This window comes from Buteo buteo, chromosome 10 (assembly GCF_964188355.1).
Source record: "Buteo buteo chromosome 10, bButBut1.hap1.1, whole genome shotgun sequence".
NCBI classification, from domain to species: domain Eukaryota; kingdom Metazoa; phylum Chordata; class Aves; order Accipitriformes; family Accipitridae; genus Buteo; species Buteo buteo.
In genome coordinates this window covers 6,244,711-6,269,811 of record NC_134180.1, presented here as the reverse complement: position 1 = coordinate 6,269,811, position 25,101 = coordinate 6,244,711, and the positions used below count along the sequence as shown (strand labels likewise).

At 43.3% G+C, this 25,101-nt stretch overlaps 1 protein-coding gene across 1 annotated transcript; it reads right to left on the bottom strand.

Moving 5' to 3' along the window:
- Positions 1-517: 517 nt before the first annotated feature.
- On the bottom strand, positions 518-24,729 carry LONP1 (lon peptidase 1, mitochondrial). Its single transcript, XM_075038325.1, has 18 exons — positions 24,333-24,729; positions 22,046-22,134; positions 21,518-21,637; positions 18,699-18,927; positions 18,088-18,149; positions 17,382-17,511; positions 16,908-16,991; positions 14,472-14,692; positions 11,817-11,955; positions 9,506-9,684; positions 8,252-8,339; positions 6,685-6,807; positions 5,796-5,912; positions 5,369-5,509; positions 5,118-5,283; positions 3,890-4,098; positions 2,401-2,565; positions 518-907 (listed from the first exon to the last, which is right to left on the bottom strand). The coding sequence occupies exons 1-18, from the start codon at positions 24,711-24,713 to the stop codon at positions 743-745; spliced, it is 2,808 nt and encodes a 935-aa protein (XP_074894426.1). The 5' UTR covers positions 24,714-24,729; the 3' UTR covers positions 518-742.
- Positions 24,730-25,101: the final 372 nt, after the last annotated feature.

Here is a 25,101-nt window from a genome sequence, read left to right as displayed (position 1 = left end):
CAAGTTCTCTGCCCCAAGCCTGTGCTTACTGAAGTACAACAGTCATGCTAAGACATGTAGTTCCTTTTTTCACTCGGTGAACATAATACAGCTCCTGCAGTGGCAGAGACAGGCTATGGTAGAGTGCAGTGCTAACTGCTGCTACTGAGCACATGGCTCTTCTGTCTGTGCCTGCTCTCTTTAAGCCTGGAGTTGTTTCTGATGGTATTGACCTGTGATTTTATCTGGAGAACCATGTCCCTCGGGAGCTGAAAGTGCTAGCTCTGCTGAACTGTCCTAAATTTTCAGTTTCCCCTCCAGCCTAGTACAGGCTTATAAGCTGAGACAGGGAGAGGCTTCTGAGAGCTACTCATCTACCAGCACATCAGGAACACTATGTCAATCATAGCCCTAGCTCTGTAGAGTTAAATATTTTTGCATAAGTGTTGTTTAGAATTACAGTGAAGTAACTGAAACATCTTTAATTAGAGAAGACTAGACTAGCTCCACTGCTGGTAGCAGGTAACATGCACATTCCTTAGGTAAAATTTCACAATTTTATTGGAAATACTTAATGTGGATCATAATTCAATATTAAAGAGTGAGAAATACTTTATTCTAGCAAAGCCATAATTCATTTCAGCAGCTGCGCAGCAGCAATAGCTCCATGTCCCACTTCAGGATTGCCCCAGGTCACCCCATTTCTGGGTGGGGGCTGAGCATTAAGGGACAGACCACCTTCCAGCCATTAGGTTGTTGAGTGTCATCCTCCAGTGGAATCCAGCTTTGAAAATGCTATATCAAATACCTCTTTGTAGTGCTCAACAAAATGCACTTCTAGTCCTTCTGTAATGAATCCAGCAAGGTCATAATAATCCTTTTTATTCTCTGATGGCAGAATGATGCAGGTAACACCTGCCCTCTTCGCCTATGGGGAAAAGAAAGTTATGTAGTTTGTTGAGTCCTAGTAATCCATCAATCTACTGGAAACACACTCTCCCGCTTTAGAAACCAAGAACAGTTATTTAGGAGCACGATCTGGCTTTACTTTGGAGAGCAGCAAGGGCATTACTTACAGAAGATGTCACTAAGGATGGATCATGTTCTAGATCTCCCCAGGCCCCCAAAACACACACCCTCTAGTCCCACCTTCTCAGCTGCAGGGACAGCTGAAGTGGCAGCAAATATTTTAGAAGGGCTATGTCAGCACATTGGGGGATTGTTTAGAACAATTCAAGAGTCTTTTCCAACTTGGGTGAGGATAAACCCTAGAATCAAAGGAGGAATTAGAAACAGCTTATCAGACCAACCGACCACATCAACATGCATAGCCCATAGCACCTTTCTACAGAACCTTTTGATACGGACATCTGCATTGGAAGGAGGACAGAAAGTGGAGCCCACTCATGAAGTGGCAGGTTTGTACCCACTCACTTTGTAGGTGATCCTGCATTTATCCCTGGGTGGCCACTCGCACTTGTCCAAGTGCAGCCAGTCATCAGTGCCACAGACATCCCTACCATATGTTAGTCCTTCTTTAATGACTACCACAGAACAAAATGCGGAATTGCCCATTTTAAAGTCACACGAGGAGAAGGAATCCCACTGCACAAGGCTGTAGCCCAAACAGATTTGGGGACAGAACACTGATGTGAAGCCCCAGCTCAACAGGCTACTGAAAGAGCTAATACCATTCTTGAAGACAGAAAAATGTGCGTGATGCAAGGCTTATGTAGGCAAGAGCTGTGCAGATGAAAAGTACAGAGAGAGATGCAATGCTCGGAAAAGAATTCTGAAAACTGCAAATGGTTGAAACAAAAAAAACAAGCACCACTATAAATCCAGTGCTTGCAAGAGTGCTTCAGAGAACTCGATCTGTATAGCTTACTAAAACAAACAAACTTCACAGGGGAAAATGCAAGACATTAAAAGTTCCTTCCATCTAAACCCAGAAAAACATAGGGATATCTATGTGAAATTTTAAGTCAGGCAAATTCAAGCTGGAACTAGGCAACACAGCCTTAATGTTAAGGACGATACCTTATGGATACTGTCAAATCTACACTGGATGCCCTCCTTAAATAGGTACTTCAACCCAGCACAGATTATTGGACCATGCCAGTCTGTGTTAGAGAAGACAGCTTTAACAGCCAGATGATACCTTCTACCCTTAATTCTACCAGTCTAGTACCTAGATCAACACAGATGCCCTGGCACAAAGCCTGGGGTCCCATCTCCTTCCTCACAGCCAGAGACACAGGCAAGATCCCCATGTTCCCCCAGCAGGCTTTTCCACAGTATGTATTGAATCACTGCCTCTCCCACTACAGGAGCAATCACTCTGGGTGTCCCAGTCACTGCTGAGCCCAGTCCAGGGCTCTCTCCCACAGATGATGGCACAGAGACGAGAAGAGCTCTTACCGCAATAGTTTTCTCCTTGATTCCACCAACAGGAAGAATTTTTCCAGTTAATGACACCTCTCCAGTCATGGCCACGTTCTGCCTCACTGGGCAATTCATGGCCAGCGATAGCAAAGCTGTTACTATAGTACATCCTGCACTTGGTCCATCCTTTGGTGTTGCTCCCTGTTTAAAAAAAAAAAAAAAAAAAAAAAAAAAAAAAAAAAAGCACAAACCCCCTACCTTTAGCTCATTCACAGAGTAGGAAAGCCAGACGCTATCTTTGTCATTGCTGTTTGAACATGGCTCCAATTTCATGGGGTCTCAGGAAGGTTTTTTGCAAAGCATCACTGATGGAATCCTGCTATTTGAATTGGCTGATCTATTAACAACTATGTCAATCCTCACCTTATTCGTGAGGAATAATCCATGAGTCTACAGTTTGATTTCTGGCCCAATGCCACCACAATACTCATCAGGTTCAGGACTTTGAATAAGCAACATGAGCAAAAAAACAGAGCATGAATGCCTTGAAGCTTTTTGTTGACTTAAGTCAACCACGGAAACAAGGAACAGAGGTCAGCATCACAAGGGAAGTGAGCATCAAGAGTTACAAAATAGTGGAGGACAATACTGAAAATCATTCAAGGCAGAGAAAATCATTCAGTTTAGAAAACCCAACAAAATCCAGACCTAAACTAGTGACAAGTCTGGATTTATCTGAGACCAAACAGATCTTTGAGGTAAGCAGAAGAAATGAATGTTTGAGAGGGATCAGAGGCAAAGATAATGTCTGATGTTTTCTGATCCTCCAGGAAATGAACACACAGATAACATGAAGTACTTGGACAGACACAGAGCAAGCTGCGACAAGGAGACTGTGGACTAGGTTAAAGCATGCAATAGGTCAGAAGCAAAGCTTGGGCACAATCATAATACAAAACCTGTCTAAGGTAATGCACCTGCCCAAAGGCTGTTACAGTGTATGAGTCCCTCTGAGCATTGTGAGCATTTGTTTTCAGTCCCAAACACTGGGAAAATGCAATCACTGCCATTATATAGACTAGAAACCATGGCACAGAGGCCAAGAGTAGTATTTTCAATTAAGTGTAAATGACCTGAAGCCTTTATGAAGGCCTGGTAACAGAGACCTAAACTTTGGTTTCCTTGTAGCTGCATACAAGCTTTTATTCAAATTGCTTATCTCTATGCCACGGTTTCCCCACCAGCACAACAGGGCCAACAGCTACAACAAAAGTCTAGGAATCCTTACAGCATTATCCAAGCCCCTGTATTCTTGCCACATGCTTGCTGCAGAAAGGAATGGAAACATAGCTCGTAAGAATGCTTTCACAAGATCCTGAGGAAAGTGTTGTATTTTCTAGGTTTTACTGCTAAAAGGGCATTCTGCACAACATATGGACAAATGAAGTGTTTTCCAGCTTCATGTCTAGGTGGAGCAAACCAGCCTAGCTGCTATGCATGCTCTGTGAATTCTGCATCAGTTTACCTCTGGCACATGCAAGTGGATATGGGAAGACATGAGAAAGTCATTGTTGGGGTCCTTCTGCATCAGAAAGGCTCTTGCAAACGTGTAAGCTATTTTGGCACTCTCTTTCATTACATCTCCCAGTTGTCCTGTTACTTCAAGGGACCCATCCTTGTTCTCCTTGTCTTTGGGTCGCCTCAGGGATGTTTCAACAAACAGAGTGGAACCTCCTAAGAAGAAGAGAAAAACAACATCCTGAGAAAAGTTAAAGGAAAAATCAAACCAGGAGGTTTTGGTGATGCAGAAGCAATGTCAGTAATTTGGAACTGGGGCTCTCTGATGAGACACTAGCTTTTGGGTAAACAGCAGTTGAAACCTGCTCTCTGAATCCCTTCAGGAAGGCTAGCTAGGAATCTCAACAGCACTGCACTGACAGTCTCCATTCATTGCTCTTTTGGACTTCACACTCCACCAATATGGATGCAACCCCTACTCAGTGGAAATAATCAGTTCTTATAATGGTTTCGGGCTCTTCATAACTAAAAAGTAAGATCAGCTCATACCATAAAACCCTTCTAGCCAGTTCAGCCTTCCAGTATTAAGACATCTATTCAACTTCTCCACCATACTGATAATATCCCTCTTAACTACTTCAGTTCTACCCAAGGTCAATTAGGGTATGCAGGGGTCATATCCTTTGCTGTGTGCTGTATTTCCATACTGTGGTGCATATAAGTCCCTAAGTTACTAGGGGAGTAATCCAATGAATGGTAAACTAGCCAACTGCACCCACCCCAACAGAGTGCTAGAATACCTGTATCTGCCCTTGACATTGAAAGCCAAGTCAGTGGTGCAACATCACTGAAGAGATATAGCATGCCTCAGCTGTGCCATAAGTCAGAACAGCACCTCCTGCTTTTAAGGAAGCAGACGAGGTCTTGTCCTCTCTGAAAAGGCTCATGCTTTTAGTTATTGCTGTTCCTAATGTATGTGGTTCATATGGGATATGGAGCATAAAGAGAAAACATGCTGGCCTGAAGCTAAAATGAGCCTGGGTAAGGGAATAAGAAAGCGTTCTTTCTTCAAGAAGAAGTAGTCAGGATCTAAAAAGCCACAGAAGTTAATTTTACTGGTGCCAGTGGAAGAACTTCACTGGACTCAGCAGGGAAAATTCAGTTTGACTATCACATTCAATTTCTGAAAATTATATGGTAGTGTAGACATTAACCCCAAAGTCATTTTGTCTCACCCATAGCTGTCCAGGCCAGACCCATCACCACTCCTGGAGGAGTGGTTTCATACATGCGATCCACAGTGAAGATTGGCTTTCCTACGAAGTCCTGCAGGTTTTCAGGTGTTACTTGGACCATCTCTGCTTCTCCACTCACAATTTTATAGGCAGATTTCCTCAATACCTGAGTGAGACAGTAATTTGTTTCTGTAGAAAAAGCTGAGAAGGCTGAAGCACAGTGGTCATGGTTACACACAACTTTCCCTCACCTTTTCTACTTGTTTCTGCAGATTCCTCACCCCACTCTCTCTGCAGTACTGCTTGATGAGAACAGTCAGGACATCTGATGTGATTTTGGCTTTGTTTTCATCCAAGCCACACAGAACTCGTGCTTGAGGGACTAAGTACCTCTGAAAGAAATAACCCCCCACATACATCTGTTAGTATTTGTGACAAAAGCCTGGTGGTCCCAATTCACACAACTTCATTCTACTATTAGCTCAATGCCATTTTCTGGAGTCCACAGCCTAAGGAACACCCGCATTACTTTAACTGGCTGTTCAAATCAGAGGAACTCTGTCCAAAATGCAATGTGCCTAATTTTTTTGGACACAGTTGGTTGTAATTATGTAAGCCTGAATCTGCCAAAAACATTTTATCAGATGTAATTCACAGCAAACCAGTGGTTTCTCTTACCTCTGCAATTGCAAGTTTCTCTTCTGCTACGTATCCCGATACATTGATCACTTCCATTCTGTCCCGCAGTGGCTCTGGAATGGTTTCTGTTACATTGGCAGTACAAATAAAAAGTACCTGGAAGTATTACAAGATCCTATTAAGCATTTTCATTAACCTGCTGCTTTACTCCAATCAATAGTTCCTCAGGTCTGTGTTTCTCTGCCTGAAGGGCTGGAGCAAGATCATCTCTGTGGAATCTAATTTTTATTACAGGAAAGGGTCTGGATTTTAGAACTATGTAGTAGGATGTTCCTTACCCCCAAAATAAATGTTTAGAAATACACACAGCACAAACTGTGGAATTGGAATGCTCCAATATGGACCAGGAAACTATTTGCCTGGGGAGATCTAGATCTCACTTCTAAGTTATTTCTACCTTCTACAAAGTTAGCACAGAAGTGACCAAATTTATATATATATTTCTAATCCATCAAGTCTGCAATTAATGTAAGCTGCACAAAAAGTGCAACAGTGTGCAAAGACAACCAATTTCAAAAGCTTGACAGCAGCATGAGGCTACCTCACTTTATAGCAACTCTGCCAATCATTACGTAGAAGAAAAGCTCCTGCCTTTTCTACCTGATACCACGCATCTTTGTGTCCCTAGCTCTACAGGGAGTTAGGGCTATAGGACATATGCTGGTCATTGTGTTCTGTTAAGCATGTACAGACACTTCAGTTAAAGCCAACTCATGCAGAGACAAAACTATACCACTCATGTCTCAATCCCATCTGTCTGACTTTCCAACTGACTAAAATATCAACATCTTTTCATGGACAGGAAATCTCTGCATTGATACACATTCATAAATTCCAGCTCTACAACCTCTGCAGAAGAGAGAAATACCTTTGATAAATCCACAGGAACATCAAGGTAATGATCCAAGAAGTTAGAGTTCTGTTCTGGGTCCAACAGCTCTAGAAGGGCTGAAGATGGATCCCCTTGATATCCTCTTCCTATTTTATCCACCTATGGGAGAAAAACTTTAAATACTCTAAGAAGTTTCTCACCACAATAAATTCTCACTCAAAGATTCTTTCCAGGCTCCATCTGAAAATCTTCGTGTGTTTGTTCATAAACAGCCACCACCAGTCTATCAGTTTTGTGTGCATTCACCCAAGCCCCCACTATCCTATTGTGTGAGTTCATGACACACCTGACAAGACACAGGACTAACAGTGTTGTAGAGAAGCACTGTGAAGTCTCAGGGAATGTGCATACAATCAAAAGCAAGTGAGTTATCATGGATTAGTGGGCTACTACACGTTAAGCTAAGCTAAGCTGTATTCACAGACCAAAATACTTATTCCACAGTGGGAGGACTACAGGGTGCTAGCTTGTACCACTTCCCTAATAGGTAAGCTAAGACACTCTCCTTACTCTGCCCAAAGTGCAAAGTGCCTATACACAGCCACTCATCACAGCTCAGCTAGTGACCTTTGCTGCTTTCACAGAATCATAGGCTGAGTGAGGCTGGTAGGGACTTTGAGGTCATCTTGTCCAACCCCACTGCTCAAGCAGGGCCACTTAAGAGCCAGCTGCCCGGGACCATGTCCAAGGTTGTTGTCTCTTTCAGCATGTTCACGTCCCTCAGAAGGAGAGGTCACAACAGGGCCACTCTCCACTGCTTTTTCTCCCTAAAGAGTGGTGTTAACTAGATGAACATAATGCCATTTGCTAATACAGCCAATGCAAGGCTCCTCACCAACACCACTTAAGTAGAAGTGCCATGACCTACAGCTTTCATTACCTTTTGAATCAGGATACACGTTGGTTACATTACACTGCGACTCATTATCCAGTTTCTTGGTTCCCCATACCATTCCCAAGGCAGCTGCTGCTGGTCTTTCCCAGGCATGGCAAACAAGGAGGCTAGAGAGACCTTTCGTCTGTTCTGAACACCTGCCAATATATCCTGTCCTTATGTGCTTTTCCACAAAGCAGTAGGCTGGTAGCCCTGACTCACTTTATTCTCAAATCAGACCACAAATTGACTGTAAGCATCTACTCCTTACAGTCTTGCTTTAGATGTGCTGAGAGAGTGACTCTGTCTAATAATCACATAAGCAATAATGTTTTTCTACACAATGATGTTCCCACACCTAGGTAGGAACATGAGAGCTACTGAAGCCTCTGAATATGCAGCCAGCTCCATTAGGATCCTCGCAATCCAAATAGCTACAATTTAATGAGAAGGGCACAACTGAGATATTAAAGTTGAAGTCCATTATAGGAAGAGAAAACAAAGGGTCTAAGGTATCACTGTCATCCAAAGAATTTGAGAGCCCAGCCTCATTTAAATAAAAAACCCCTGGGATTTTTAGGAGAGTTACTGCTTCACCTTTCCTATTGAGGTCAAGAATTGATACATGTTTTTAAGATCAAAAACTAGAAGAAAGACCAGGTACATCACCTCATCGATCAGTATAAGTGGATTCTCTGTCTTGGTCTTCTTCAGACACTGGATGATTTTTCCTGGCATGGCTCCAACATATGTCCTCCTGTTTTACCAGAGACTGTATTTAGGGAACCACTGTAAACTACAGCACACATCACACAACACAGCATGCAGCTGATGGAACAGGTATATCCTGCTGGGAAACAAGTCTCTATTTCTTCTACATATATCAAAAGGATTCTCTATCACCATAGAAACCACCAAGACCCATCTAGTCTGTTTCCAGTAGAGATCAGACATGCATTTTGGCAGAATACTCCTGGACTGCAGTTTTTATCTTTAGTTTTAACCACTTTTATATTAGAGGGAAGCAAAGAGGTACGGCTGAGAACAGAGATGTTTGAATAGTGACTTCTTGGGGTTTGGGTAGAGAAACATTAGAAAAGGGAACATTGCATTCCCTCACTTGATAGGGACAAAAACCGGAAGATCAGTGTAAATCAAAAGATACACTGAAGGAACAAACTGCTAACAGCAAAACACAATCTTTCTGCTAGAGGGAACTGGCATCCAGGAACATACAGAAGCAGAACAAGAGGGTAACAACAGAGTGAATGCCAAGAAGCACAGAGCAGAGAACACCCTGAGAAGTATATAAAATACTTTGCTTCTGCATCATATAGGGCAGAACCTCACAAGTTCAATTAACACCACAGAACAGCTACTCTTACTAGTTTGAAAACACTGCTTGTTTTAAGGTGTATGTGGAAGGAAAATAAACCTGTGGCAGGGTCTGATCTACTGATTTTTGTATTCACATCATCTTGTTCTCCCCATGAATATTCTTGTTCCCAAGTTTTCCTCATGCAGCACCTCCCTCCTTGTTATTCAGAAACCAAGTCTTAATCACACCTGAACATGTGAATGGCCCTGTCCAAACTGTCACCATTCCCTAGCACTGGCATTTATAGACAGACATGAATTAGCATTTGGCATCAGTCCAATGCTTTTGGGTAGCTCATGCATTTTTTCAAAGACCTCCTATAAGCATACAAAAGAAGCAGGAAGTGACTGCACTTAGAATATGATTATGTTCCAAACTCTGCCCTTTGCTATCCTTTTCACCTCTTCCTATATCCCAACTCCTATCAGCAAGGGTTGGCAGAACAGAGATGAAAATTACAGACATAGTCCAACTTCAGTTAGGTTCCTATTTTGACAACATAAGTAAAAATTGCTGGATAGAGAAACTGTTCAAGTTACACTGACCTGTGTCCTTTTATTTCTGCTACATCAGTCATCCCTCCAACACTGAAGCGGAAGTACTCTCTGTTTAGGGCTCTGGCAATGGAGCGGGCAATGCTGGTTTTGCCGACCCCAGGGGGTCCATAAAAACACAGGATCTTCCCTTGGGTGGATCCTCGCAGCTGGCTGACTGCTATAAATTCCTGCAGAATAGACGAAACACCAGTAGTGAACAAAGGGCAACTGCAGCAACACCAAAACACATTTGTTATCAGGTCAAGCAATGATTACAAAACGAGCACCATATACAAAACTGGTCCTCAAATTTGTTGGGGAGGGCAAGGGGAGAAGCTAAGTAAGGATACTGTACTGGTGCACCTCTTTTCCCTCTGGTTATTTACACACTTGGTTGTCCCTGGCTTTTGTGCTCTGTACTCATCTCACTGGGAGAAGTAGTCTCGCTCTCTCTCCACTGTCTTGGAGCGGGAAGACAGACTTCTAGTTCTTCTCCCAGCTTCCCTAGTTCTCACCTGAGTCTCTAAAGCTACAAGTGATCATCTCCTACTGTACCACTTCTTTGCCAAGTTAAGCTTGCATCTTTTCACACCCCTGTGCTAGGCAACCCTCAAATAACACTCAGCAGTTGAGAAATGAAAAGATCATGGTTCAGAACTGAAGTCTCAACTGCTCATGTGCTTACAGTGACGAAATCACTGTGCAAGTGAGCAGAGATGTGATTCCCCTGTAACAAGCCAACTATTTAGCAAAGATGAGCCTTGATCTCTTCCCCCTACAGCACTGAACTCCACAGCAATACTATACAAGGACAATAGCACCAACCTAATTAAGGCTCAAACCTGTGTAGGTATTTCTCAGTACCTTAAAATCATCAACCTTGCTTGCATTGCTACAACTGGGGAATCTCCTATGTGTTGAAATAACCACATCAATAATCAAAGCCACAGACCTGTATGATGCAACTCTATCTATTTCTATATAAAGGCTGAGCCTAGTCAGCATGAATAGTGCTGACAAGCAACCTAAGAGACTGATACTCAAAAGGGGTTATCTGCTTGCAAGTGTTGAACAACAGCCTTACCACAAATCATTCAAAATAATAAATCAGATAGAGGGATTTAGTCACAAGTCTTGGGCACTACTAGGGAAAGAAGCCCCCTTTGGCTGTCAGTGAGGAGATACTTCACAACCTTTATCTTTTTTCTAGAAGAGACTGGAACAAAACAATTTAATAAAAGCAGAATTCCAGGATGTCTAAGAATTTACTATGCATTATATATAATGACATCATACTGTTAGCTTAGGAGATGCCTATATGGCTTCTGTGCACAATAATTACTGAGGAGGCCTAAGTGCTGTCCCCAAGGTAACACAAAGCTCTACTACATATAGCATGTGGGAAAAGTCAGAGAAACTGCCTTACTACACTCTTTGGAAGGAAATACCCAAGTTGAAGGCTAGCTACACTCAATAGCTTGACCAAATCTGCTAAACTCTCACCACGATTTGTTAATGCAAAGTCAGTTACTGCACCTGTCTCCCCTCCCCTGGGCACTTTGATGCACTTGCCCAGTATGATACAAATCCTGCCAGCACTGGGATTGTCTTTCACTGCTTGAATGCGTTAGCTGGCTACAAGGAGGAGCTTATTCCTGTCCCCTGGAAATGAAGGCAGTTCCCACAGAAAGTCACTGAAGTTGCTGCAACCTGTTGCAAGTATCTAGTCTTATCTAAAATAGCTTCCCTAACCACAGCAAGCACAGGCAGGACATCCTCAGGCAAAAGTGACACAAGTTGTGGAACAAGGCAACACTGAAAACTACCCTGTCTGCTTATTATGAGGGCTGTATTGCACAGACTATAAACCCTTCAGCATCAAACACAAATCTGAGGGACAGGTAAAGGTTGTGAGGCAAACATGCATCTTAGTTAACTGACGCCCTCTTAATTTTAGAGTTGAGTAGAGGTTCAGTATGTTTTGGAAAGGCAGTACCTTTGCCAGTCAAGAAGAACAATTTTAATAGTCTCTGAACAAACTGATTAAAATCCAGAGACTGTTTCTCTTGGACACTTACTCACTTGCTCAGCATTAAGTAGCAGAACAGTATATTGCAGTTCAAAATCAGAACATGACCTTCATTGCCTCAAGTAATTAAACACATAAAGTGAACATCAGAACGTTCTGTTCTTTCATGCAGCTTTCTGTTTGATCCATGAATTAACACAATTCAATGGAGAGCTGCAATGTGAAACACATGCAAAATGCTCAATGCTAAGCAGAGTGTCAAATGGGACACACTGCCTATTCCTGCCTTACCAGAATTCGCTTCTTGACATCATCCATTCCATAATGATCCTCCTCCAGAACTGCTTGGGCTCTGCTCAGCTCCAGGTTCTCCTCACTACACTTACCCCATGGTATGGAAGTCAGCCAGTCCAAGTAGTTCCGTGTAACACTAAGAGAAACACACAAGTGAGAGTAATTTCACAACAACCAGCTCACAACTTCCTCCACTGCCTTCCAAAATAATCTCATCCAGAACAAGTGGGATATGAACTACTCATGGAAGGGAGACTATGAAAAGAACATCATTACCTGGGCAGCCATTGCTAACCTTCATGATCTTCATTCCCTTGTCCGTCCATCCCTGCCCCGCTCCAAAATCAAAGCTTTTTTTCACAGCTTTTGCTTTCCCAAGACAAAGAACTTCCAATATACCATGCAAAGACCTAGATTTCTGCACACAAATTCCCTGTATGATTTTTTGGTCTTGGGCTGGTTCCTGTCTGAAGATGAGCAAGATTGTTTGTAAGCTCTGCACTACTGTCAACTGTTCGGATCAGGTCAGGAAACTTAAAAGGTAGAAAAACAGTTTCCTCTTGTTTCCCCAGTGGACCAAGACAATGTAAAGAAGAAAGATTCCTGGCTCAGAAGCAAGGAAACACAGCTGGATGTACAACACGACAGAGAAAGATTTAAGACTGGGGCATAAGGATGTTAGTGCGGAAGCTAACAGCAGAGATAATCAGTTTAAACAGACTGTTACTAAGATCACAAGTGTGTAAAAGCAGCACTCATCTGTTCTAAAACCGCACACCCAGATCAGCGATTCAAATGTACAGGGAGGTCGGCAGGATGCACTAAACAGTAAATTGTGCACAGTCATGAACACAGAGAAGCACAGCCTCCTTATGCTTGGCCGGCTGGTCCCAGGATTCACCCTAAGGCAATTGCCACACCAAGAGCTTTGGCTTTTTTCTCCCAAGTACTTCCTTTGCAAACTTCCTACCACTGTTACTATTTGGAGGGAAAGGTACTATGCTGGCTGTGAAGCCCAGTGTGTCTTTCCTAGCTTCCTCCCTCCTCCTCCTCGTGTATGATTATCAAGATGTTTCTCATCCAAATCACGTCTGCTCTCAAACACAGTCTTTTACTCCATAAAAGATACTTTATTCTAGAAGCAAAGATCCAGGACATTAAAGTGCTGATGACTACACTGACTGCTGTAGCACAAACCACCTCAACAGACAAACGTTCAAAGAAAGCTCAGGTTCTGACAATCTATGTCATGGATTATGTGGCAAAAGCTATTCACTCCTTTGCAATTCCAGCCCTGCCCCAACGCTTCAGGGACCACCTCAGGTAGCTTAGCCAATGTCATGTGTTAGCAACTAGCTTCTCTTCTCTCACATCTAATGAAAACACCTAAGTACAAGTGAGAAGAGCCAAAATTCAGGGCTGAAGGAATCACTGCACATTTCTTGAAGTGGAACAGACTGCACAGTTCCTATCTACAGTGTTAGGCTGCAAGAGAAGACCTAAAACGATCAAAAGAATCACAGAATCGTTTAGGTTGGAAAAGACCTTTAAGATCATCCAAGTCCAACTGTCAACCCAATGCCATCATGCCCACTAAACCATGTCCTGAAGTGCCACGTCTACATGTGTTTTAACACCTCCAGGGATGGTGACTCCACCACTTCCCTGGGCAGCCTGTTCCAATGCTTGATAAACCTTTCAGTAAAGAAATTTTTTCTAATATCCAATCTAAACCTCCCCTGGCACAACTTGAGGCCATTTCCTCTCGTCCTATCACTTGTTACTTAGAAGAAGAGACCAACACTCACCTCGCTACAACCTCCTTTCAGCGCGGTAAGGTCTCCCCTCAGCCTCCTTTTCTCCAGACTAAACAACCCCAGTTCCCTCAGCCGCTCCTCATAAGACTTGTGCTCCAGGCCCTTCACTAGCTTTGTTGCTCTTCTATGGGCACACACCAGCAACTCAATGTCTTTCCTGTAGCAAGGGGCCCAAAACTGAACATAGTACTCAAGGTGCAGCCTCACCAGTGCTGAATACAGGGGGACGATCACTTCCCTGCTCCCGCTGGCCACACTATCTCTGATACAGGCCAGATATACTCTTATGACAGTGGCCAGATTGAGTTCTAGCTAAGCTTTTGCCTTTCTAATTTTCTCTCTGCATGACCTAACAAGATCCCTGTACTCTTCCTGAGTTGCCTGCCCTTTCTTCCAAAGATGGTAAACTCTCCTTTTTTTCCTGAGTCCCAACAAAAGCTCCCTGTTCAGCCAGGCCAGTCATCTTCCCCAACGGTTGATCTTGCAGCGCATAGGAATAGCCTGCTCCTGAGCCTTTAAGACTTCCTTCTTGAAGAATGTCCAGCCTTCCCGGATCCCTTTGCCCTTCAGGACTGCCTCCCAAGGGACTCTCTCAACCAGTGTCCTGAACAGGCCAAAGTTTGCCCTCCGGAAGTCCACAGAGGTAAACTACGATAAAACAGGAGATTTGGAGAACAATCCTATAGCTAGGATGTGATCACATGCTACATTCAAGGAAAACAACGATGACAAAAAGAGAAAAGAAACTATTAAGATAAGAGCTTCACAGAATTGTATTGATTTCTCTCATTCTCCCAACTAACCCTGACAGCAGAGGACACAGCCATGGACTCACTTGAATTCTGAAGAGTGATTATCCAGCAAGCCCAACTTGTTCAACTCTTCATCAATCACATCCATGACATGTTTTGGCACTACCAGGTCCTTTAGTCGCTCACGGAACTTCTCTTCTATAGCATCCTTGTCCTCTTTTTCCAGACCTAGCTCTTTCTTAATGATCTTCAATTGTTCTTGGAGAAGATATTTGCGATGTGTTTGCTTTATCTTCTCTTCAACCTAGACAAAGCAACAAATACAGTAACTATTCTGTTCCTGGCACAACTCATCAAACATGAAATGCTTCCAAATACTTCTCCGTTATGACCTTTTCAGCAACTGAAAATACTACTTGGAAATAATTTGCAGCATGTTCTAATATAAAAAGTGACTCTGTGACATACTCCCTCCACATCTCAGTGGTCTCCACTGGCCATGACTCAGTACTTCAATGTTTTGTTTACGCTGGGGAGACCAAAAGCTGGGCAGAGTAAGCCAGACGTGATCTCCCTAGCACCAAATAAAGGGGAATAACCACTTCTCTTGACCTGCTGTCTACGCAACTGCAAATAGAGCCCAGTACGCAGCTGGCCTTCCTTGCCGCAAGGACACACTGCTAATTCACGGTCAGCTTCCTGTACATCAGGGCCTCAAAGTCCTTTTCTGCAAAGCTATTTTCTATTTGGTTGGCACCCAGCCTGTCCTGTTGCACTGGGTTATTCCAACCCAGGTGTGGGATTATGAATTTCTCTTTGCTGAACTTGAGGAGGTTCTTTCTGATTCCCTGAGGGGGACCAGTAGTAGCTAGTTGCGGTTAGACTTTACAGTGTCAATCATAACCTTTTCTGCCCAGTAGACTAGCCAATTTTTTCACCCACCTTATACTACTACCTTCCAGTCTGTAACATCCCAATTTGGTTATAAGAATACTATGGCTGACCACAACAAAGGCTTGCTAATGTCAAGGTATACAACAGTCATTGCTCTCCCTTTGTACTCTAGGCCTTCTTATTAGAGAAGTCAAGAAGGTTGATGAGGCACAGTTTGCTCTTGGAAAAATCCCTTCTGGCTCTTCCAAATCATGTCCTCCTTCATTTGCCTGTACAGGGCTTCCAGGAGCATTTTCCCCAAAATCTTCCCAGGGATTGAGGGCAAGCCGACATGTCTGTAGTCTCCCTGATTCTCCTTCATGAAGATGGGCATGGCATTTACCTTTTTTCACTTACCAGGAACCTCCCCATTCACCACGGTGTTTCAAAAATGATTGAGGCAACAAAATGACATTGATAAGCCCTCTCAGTATCCTTGGATGCATCCCATCTGCACCCACAGACTGCATGTGTCCAATTTGCTTAAGAAGTCTCCAACAATTTCTACCCCGGACCAAAAGCATTTTGCACTTAACATGAATTTTAAAAGCCCCAATTATTGGGAGTTAATAAACCCAGGAACTTTTAGCTCAGTATACACAAATCTTTGTACTACTTATACTTCGTTACCATTTTGATGCAGTTATTGTATTCTGATTAAAATTTACAATAGTCTGGAACTACTGCAGTTCACAGTAGTTAGCAGAGGGTCTTTTAAAATAACATTTACACTATTATGTGCTATATACAGTATTATGCTGTATATTTTTACACAGGTGTTTGGTAAACTGCAGTGTAGGGTTCAATTACATGGAACTTAGTTATCGGGCCTGAAAGTAGCTCATGGTCACAAGAGTGTTCCAGACGCCTTTAGAAGGCTTTGAACAGACTAAACAAGAAGATAGAAGAAGAAAGATCCCAATTAGAAAAACACAGGTGCACATTCCACGATAAAGGGAACTTGGCACAAACAACCTCAATTCAGGGACTTATCTCGACCAATTGGACTAAGACAAGTCTTGCATGCTCTAATTAATACGGCCAATTATGTCCTATGTTTATGCGCGTGTATAACTAACCTTTTCTTACGTCTGTGTGCGTGGACAGTACCGATGTAACCAATCACCGTTTATGCTTGTGCGCGTGGACACCAAATGCTTGCATGCAGCAACCAATTAGAATTTCTAAGCAACTTATAGAATTGTATAAAAATGATCGGCTAAGCTCAATAAACTACTACTACTTTGATCATCATATTGGTGTTCCATCATCCGGACCCCAGATGGAATAACCCTAAACCCTACACTGCAGTCCTCTAGGATTTACCTGCTTGCATGAAATTACAACTTGGACACAATTCAACAGCAGATGCTATAGCCTCATGTCTTGTTACTTTTACAATGTGCATGAAAAATTGCATTTCTAATGGAAGAAGAATATAAAATCTTAACTCTAAAATGACCTCCCTTTACAGTGTGTACCATTGTCTTGCTTTAAAATTCATCACTGGCCATACTAAGCATCACAGTGGTGGACATGATATAAATACATACTCATACAAGGTATGCGTTACTTGGAAAACTTACCTCCCTTCCAAGACGCTGCTGAAGTTTGCTCAGCTCATACTCCTTCTTTAGAAGGGACAGGGCTTTGTAAAGCCTTTTGGGAATCTGGAAAAGATAGACACAAAATGAGTTTTCAGACACAATATTCTTGTCAACTCCCAGTGAGAAAGGGAGAATAAAAAGCTCCAACAGGTTGTCTGAGAGAACTCTCCAGCACCTGCAGATGTGGAAAAATGAAACGTGTAGCAATTCCACAGCATGCAACCAATGCACAAAAGAAAATTATTTGCTACCGAAGATGCAGAGCATCCAGCCTTTCCCTTAAGTCAAGTTATTAATGACTTACTATATCGTTCAACAGGAACCTAGTCACCAGTATTAATCTATCATCAAACATAGCACTGAAGTTCCCTCTGTACTGAGGCTGGTAAAGAACATACAACAGACATACTTTTGATTCAGTTAGCATAGCTTTAGTTAAAAGCTTCATCTTACACTGGTTTCTTCCAAGATGTCTTGAAGTTCGTGCGACTCTGCCCCTGTTAGTGCTGCACCCATGTCACTCAGATAGATAGGGTTATCTACCACACGTTGTCCAGCCTGCATCATCTGAAGTACAGACTCTCTGAAAAAATAGTAATAAAACCCAAAATGCACTGTGTACTTTTTACATTCACAAGGGAGTACCCTTATGGAGTGATTTACTTGTTATGACAGAGTAAAGAAATTAAACACAGCTCAGTTTCACAGCAAAATAACTCTTTTTTTAAAAATTTGACTAAGCCAGTACTCAGTAACAAACACATCAATCACTCAATGAAAGGAACGATTGCTGATAAATAAAACCAAATATATGAAATGCTCTCTTAAAAGTTATGTAAAATTTTTTGTGTTAGTATGCTAAGACTCTTACTATGCTCATATTACATGGATCAGACCATGACACGTATTGCAATGACCTTCACTTAGACCCAGATCACCTGCCATAGGACTTATCATCCTGCCTTGTATTTTAAGTTTCACATCAGGTTTTCACAACTTCCCCTCTGTTTCCAACAATGGATAATAAATCTTACATCCCAAGACAAAATTCTAGGTGACAATTCATCAAATATCTCTTCTTCATTACAGCAAAAGGACAAGGCATACTCCAATCTGAGAACACGATGCTCCCAAAGCAGGACAGCATGGGAAAACATACCTGTACAAGGGGTTCAAGGCAATGATATCCCGGATTGTTTTGACAATTTCTGCAGTAAGTGCCTATAAACACAATAAAAATTTAATCAATAAAGACTGGAAAAGGACAGACAAGGCCTCAGTACAAACATGACATTCCCCAACCTCTCCAGCATGGGAGCACAGAACTACAACCCCTGGTCACCCATCTGCAATGGTGTGCTGTAATGGTACTTGGTGTTGGGGCAGTTATTCCTCCTAGGAGGCAAGGAAACATAAGAACGGCTATAGGCTGGCTTCCTGCATGCACAAAACTTAACTGGTTCTTGGCCAGCAGATATGATCAAGTTGACCACTCAAGTCACCTTGGAGCAGTTTGATAGAGGATATTACACAGATTTAAGCACAGCCCAACCTCCTCATTCAGCAACTTTTTGAAGTGACCAGTTCTAAGGAATTGAGCTGTTGTAATGAAAAATCATTATTTTCATATAATCCCCTCATGCAGTGACTGTGAGAAGAAGCTACTGGTTTCTGAAATTAAAGCCCGATTTTAGAACTCTTCATTTTAAGCATGAAATGTAGGTGCAATTCTACAGGACAAGTCCAGGCTTGTATAATTAATTCACTCACTTTCACCTCTTCTGTAATCTGAAAATCTTCATGAACCACATTCTCTACTTCTACCATGAGAACCTCCTGCGAGGAAGCAGCTACAGGATCTAGTACCACTTCCACAGGTTGGTCCTTTGCTCCAGGCTCCTCTTCAGCCTCTTTCTTAGAGCGCTTCTGTTTCCTTCTAATTTTCTGTTTGTTCTCAGGCTCCTCAGGCTCAACCTCTAGTTGCTTGTTTATACGAATCCTGGAAGCCAGAAGAAACCAGCTACAATCAACTGCCCTCTATTATATGTGATTTCAGCTCTTAAGCATGAAAAGGAAAGACTCTAAATTGTATTTTGAGTAAATTAAAAGTTCAAACTTTGACAAAGGTGACTGATTGTACGTGTTTTGACAAGGCTTAGCTTTTGGTTCATTTTGTCAAAATAAGGCTTGATTTAGTAAAACAGTAATAATCAAGTGGTAGATACTGATAGGACTTACTAAGTAAATTTACAGTAAGTTGCCACACAAAAAAGTTAACTGACCATTGAATTAGCCTATTGGTGCATGAATGAGAGGCCAAGGGCAGCTGACAGCACCTTTGTCATAAGCCTTGTTAGCTTTTTTGCAGAACTACAAGACCAGATTTCTAATGACTAAAAGAAAAATAATGTAAATAATGTTGGTGAATATACACATGCACACAAAGCTCAGTATCGCAGACTGACTTCTCAGTGACAAGTTGCAGCACAAGAGCAGAACAATTAATAAAGCATCACGGTTAGTATGTCTGCTCAGGAGCTAGTTTCTCTAGCTACATGAACCAATAACTCTGATGTGGATTTACACCCTCTTCCTGTCTCTCGTGAAAAGCAAGTTCACTGTTTCACTTTAATTCTGAATATTATGTTCTGCTTTTTCAGTTTTCTGATTCTCAACAATCAGTCTCTCCTTCAAACCACATCTGCTGCATTACCTACTGTAATACGAAATATTATATACCGTGTGTATAATGGACCTTGAAGTCATTCCATACCTAGACATTTGAAATTTTAGTCTATCACACAAAGAGATTTCCTAGATTATGATTTTGAAAGAGATCAAACCCACAGTATATTCCACAACAATTAATTGAGTATTAATGCCTAAAAGGGACAGGCTAGATCACATGGCATAATCACCTTCCAAAAAAATTTGTTTCCTCATTACTGTCTTTAAACTTTTCTGAATTTTGCCTGCTGTGCATACGACCTCACGTCAGATGTTTTCAATACAGATTATGACCTACAGTTGTCCAGAAAGGGATCAAAATCTTGCCCTCTCCACTGGCTTAAAAGGTTTCCCCACCAAAGATGAGTGCTAGACAAACACTCAGGAACTGCAATAGCCTTTGACAAAGTTGTCTTTCTAGGCTGTAAATATGGAGTCCAAAAAAATCTTGTGGTGTAGCAGACTCCCAGCTCACAGGATAATTGCAATTATGTGCAGGGTGCAGGTCTTATTTTCCATGTGATCTCCTTCAAAAAGTAAGACCTCCTCAACTACTCTGACTGTCTGCCACTAGCAACTTTTGACTACTCTTGTCAACAGAATAGAGTCACAGACAATTAAGTTAAAAAACGTTTTCTGGAGGACAGGGTTGGCTGGTGGTGGAAATCAGCTGCTGGGTAGAAGAACATCCCCTTGTAGTGCAACTGCAACAGAGTTTGGCAGTAGCCAGCAGGCCAATCAGCATGTAAATAGCTCCAGACTGACTATAGAAGCTGCTGCTCTGACCCTGAAAGCATGCTAGAAGGTTTATGGGGAGAGCCAAAGGAGGGATTTAGAAATGAGAGGACCCACACTTGCAGGACACCACATTTCATCATTTTGGCTGCTGATATAAGAGTTTCCTTTTCTATATTTTTATCCTGTAAATGCAGCGTACTCCTCAGATCTGATACCCAGTGTGGTTCCTATGGACATGACTGACCAGTGTTCTGTGTCTCAATCAAATAAATAAAGACCAATTTCCAACACCTTCCAAGTTATAGCGAAATATTTCTATTACAAGTAAACCAAACCCAATAGCTGCCTATTTCCAAAATCTAATCAAACAAGGTTGTGCTTTGATAATGCAGCAGGAGGTCTAAGACTTCATTTGGAAAGGAGTTGACTCGCAAACTCACACAAATTCAGCTTCAAGAAGTACTGCCCATTCTCTGCTGTCCAGAACAAATGTAACTGAAGCAAAGTGAGTGGGAGGAAAAAACCCAATGCTTCAAAGCAAAACCCACCCTGAATCTGTCTCCCCCGCCATGTTTCTGTCCTTGTATCTTCCCTTATAATGGAAATTAATTATTTGACACTTTTAAAACCACAATTTTATATTGTCTTAGCTCAAAATACTTCACACAAATAGCTAAACCCATATTCCCAACAATAATCCTATTCTCTTCAATTCAGTTCTAGGACAAGACATAATTACTGTTCTGGAATGCCCTTTTTTTTTTTCCTTTAAAAAAGCAAAAATACTGTCTTGAATTAGTTCCAGAGAATTTTTTTCACCATTACTAAACCTAAACCCCTAAACTTCAGCCTTCACAAATGTTTGCTTGCATCACATGACAATTTATATGAGAATGACAGGCACTAGCTCTTACTTTTTGTGACTAACCTGTTGCATCTGCAATAATACACAGAATATTGGGGCTGGAGCACCAGAGCTCTATCAGGATACATTGTAGTAACAAAGCAAAAGCTTGCCATACACAAGCTGTGTAGAAAATTGCATATATGTGGTGAAAACAATAAAGGGATATATCTGTTCATAAAGAAGTCTGGTGAGATGCAGTGGAAGTACAAGTAATTACCTTCGGTGTCCCATGACTATCATACGCAACTTGTCTCCAAGGTCCTGCATTTCATGGATCTGTACAAAAGTTCCCATCTGGTAGATTTCATTCAGATCTTCCACCACATCAGATTCATTGCTATTGAGGAAAAAAATTGGAGTAGATATTCAGAATCTTGAGAAAGCAGGTAATATTGAAAAAGAAAGAAACCACCACTGGTTGCAGAACTTTAAACTGGACTCAGGAGCAAAACCACTTCACTTTATCCCCACTGTTACCACCATGTAGCCCCCGTTCAAATCACCCAACTACCTGGATGGTTCATCTCCCTCCCAAATAATAACAGCCTTTTCTAAAGCAAGACTCAAGCTCCTAGCAGTGCTGGTGGTGGCAATGAAAACTGTCATAGTAAGAGGATGGTCCAAGCCTATATACAATTTCTGTAATACTATCCAAGGCAAGGAATTTGAGATCATAGCTTTTAGTGTAAATGCAGCCTAGTCACAAAAATAGCTTATTTTTAAAAAGATAAGAGAAACAACTTACTTATCATCCTTTTTAAGAAAAACACCAGCATAAGGCTGGGCAAGACGAACTTTCCTCCTCAGCAGCTCAACCAGCTTCTTATTTTTTACCTAGGACAACAATAGGTATGAAGTCAGAGATGGATTTTCCATAAGCTTTGAATCCTCAGTGTGTAAGGCCAGGCATGGTAAAACCCTATGACAGAATTATGAAGTCTAATCTCGGATTTTTCTAGTCTTGCCCTCATTAGGGGACAGTAATATGGAAGCAGAAGAATATTAGAGAAACATGGAATTTGAGTACTTAAAACAAGTCACTGAGTACATAAGACAAGCTTGAAGGCTGGGGCAGAAACTAGGCCTAATCTGTACAAGCCTTAGGAGCAAGAAACCTCTCAGTCACTTGAGCAACACGTTGCTATCACTGTTCCCTTCCCCTTTGATACCTGTATGTCCCAGCTCTCCACTTCTACTGAGGAGCTAGTCCAATCTTCCCCCTCAATTGCCTGAATTCTGCCCACCCAATCTAGCTTAAATCCTCTTCTCCAAAGTCCCTCTACTTAATTGTTCTCCTACTCCCACCAGCCTACCTGAGTGCCCGCTTTGAGTCCCAGCCAGTATTTCTTCCTGTTTTACTTTCTTATTCCCCTCTGCTCTCTGGATGCCACACATCTGCCCCTGGCAGATCTCCCAGCACCACTGTAACTGTTATCACAGCAGGCTGAACCCTCAGTGACCAAAAAAATACCTCCTCGTGAATTTTGCTGTTGCACAAAGTCACACTACTGACCACTGAGTGTTCTTTCGAAGTGATGGACATAAGCTGCATTGCTCAATGCTTTTGAGAATAAACAGCATAGTCTTGACAGAGCAGCGTGAGCAGTACCACTGTTGTTGGCCTATTCTAATCTTGGCACACCTATTTTAATTTTGCACAATGTATAGCAAAACTATGCTTGCCAGTGTCACAGACATTGACAGAGAGAAGAAAATTAGTAATTCCATATTCACTGTAGAGACTTCACATTGTCAGGAAAGGAAGTATTAAATGGTAGCACAATGAATTCGCAGGATAAGAGAGAGCACTTAACAATTATCTTAATGTAAGAAACTGTTGACCTATGTGTTGAAATTAATGACCTGTACGTAAAAGTGTCATAGGATTGCATGCCTAAAGATCATGATAGTATAAAATCTTCTCCTTCCCCCAATACATCTATGAAGACACTAGAAGTTTCACATATTAGATTTGGACATGCAGAAAAATACCACAGTAGAAATACCATTATGATAAATAACACTACTGGAACAGGAAAATATTGCTTCAGTTCTTGTTACATTTACTCCAAAATCAGATTGGTAAAATACTAGTGAGGTGCAAATATATGAGTACTTGTTCCAAAATGGCTGCATTTCAGGAGGGAAAAGTATTTCTGGTCTGTAAGGTCAAGTCACATATCAAAGATCAAATTTATGGCTCTTAAATATACATATAGGGGTGCAGAGGGGAAAGATCACACTCCGAAATTTTGAGATTACCATCCCTATCTCTCAGCACACTCTCCCACCGTAGCAGCATTGCTCTATACTGAATTCATGCTTTCTTCATGCAGCTCCCAGTTTACTGCCTTCACAAATACTGTTCTTGGTGCTATGACACAAGCCCACGAAGTTAAACCAAGGACACGTTTGCTTAACCTTCAGCAAAAGAACACAGAGAAGACAGCAAACTCTGAAAGACTTTCTGCACGAATCACTGCCCTTGCCCGTTAGAAGCATTACTGACTGATGCAATACTTAGGAAACCCGTAGTCTGTAACTATCCCAAAACAAACTACTATTCCAGCATGGGCAGGCTACACAGAAATAAACACTAAGAAACAGAAGGCTGTAGAGCATTATACACCTTTCCACCCTCCCCAGCGCTCTACGATTAAAAGAAACCTGAAGAGACGAAGAGTGTGGCTTTGAGGAGACAAGCAGCCCTGGCACTACCAGAATCTGGGAGGCTATACCTCATGCACCTTTGCATATGGTCAAGGACGGTTACACCGCCCACCAGAAAACCCCGGCCGAAGGGCAGCCGCTCTCCTTCAAGAGCTCTCAGCCAAGGCCAGGCGAAGCCACGCTCGGCAACCCGCTGCAAAACCGCCCCGGAGCCGTCGCCCGCCCCACGGCCCCGACACCCCTGGCGGCGGTCGGCTCGCTCCTTCCAGCCGAGCCCGCCGGGGCGGCGAGAGCGAACGCCCGGCTCCGGGACCGCCCCGCCGGGCTGCGGGCGGGCCGGGCCGGGCTCGGCGGCCCCTCACCTCGATGATCTTAATGAAGCGCGGGAAGACGGGGTTGCGCGTCACGGCGATGAGGGGGACGTTGGGGAAATGCTCCGGGACCAGCAGGGGCGTCAGCGCCGTCATGACCGGCCCGGCCCCGCCAGCGTCCGCCCCGCCGCCGCCGCCGCCGCTACCGTCCTCGCCGCCGCCGCCCTCCAGCGCGTCGCCCCCCGCCAGACCGCCGGGGCTCCGCTGGTGCCATCGCGGGCCAACGCTGAAGGCGGCGGAGGCCGGCGGCGCGGAGCCCAGCGGGGCCGGGGGAGCCGCGGAGGAGGCGGCCGCCAAGAGGCGTCGCCGCGCGGGTCCCAGCAGCGCCGGCCGCCAGCGCCCGCACAGCCGCAAGCAGCGGGCTGCCGCCATGCTGCCGGCGCGCGCGCCTGCGACACTTCCGCCGCCGCCGCCGCGCGCAAGCGCCGGCAGCGCCAGGGCCCGCCTTGCCGAGGGGCGCGTGGCGGCGCGCACGTCCCGAGCTCACCTGGGGGTCGCGGGTTCGCGTCCCGGCCCCGGTCCCGGCCGAGCGTGCGGGGTCTGGGCGGGATTTCTGAGGGGACGGACGGCGGCCGTGTGCCCGCGCCCTCCTGAGGTTGTGTCAGCTCGGCCATAGACTAAGGGAGTCCATAGACTAAGGGAATGATATCTGTGTATTATATTAAAGGATGGGAAGAGGGCGTGGTGGTTAATGAGGTTGTATTGGATAGTGTGGGACCTGAGCATGATGTAAATGGTATGGAATTAGGGATGGAGAATG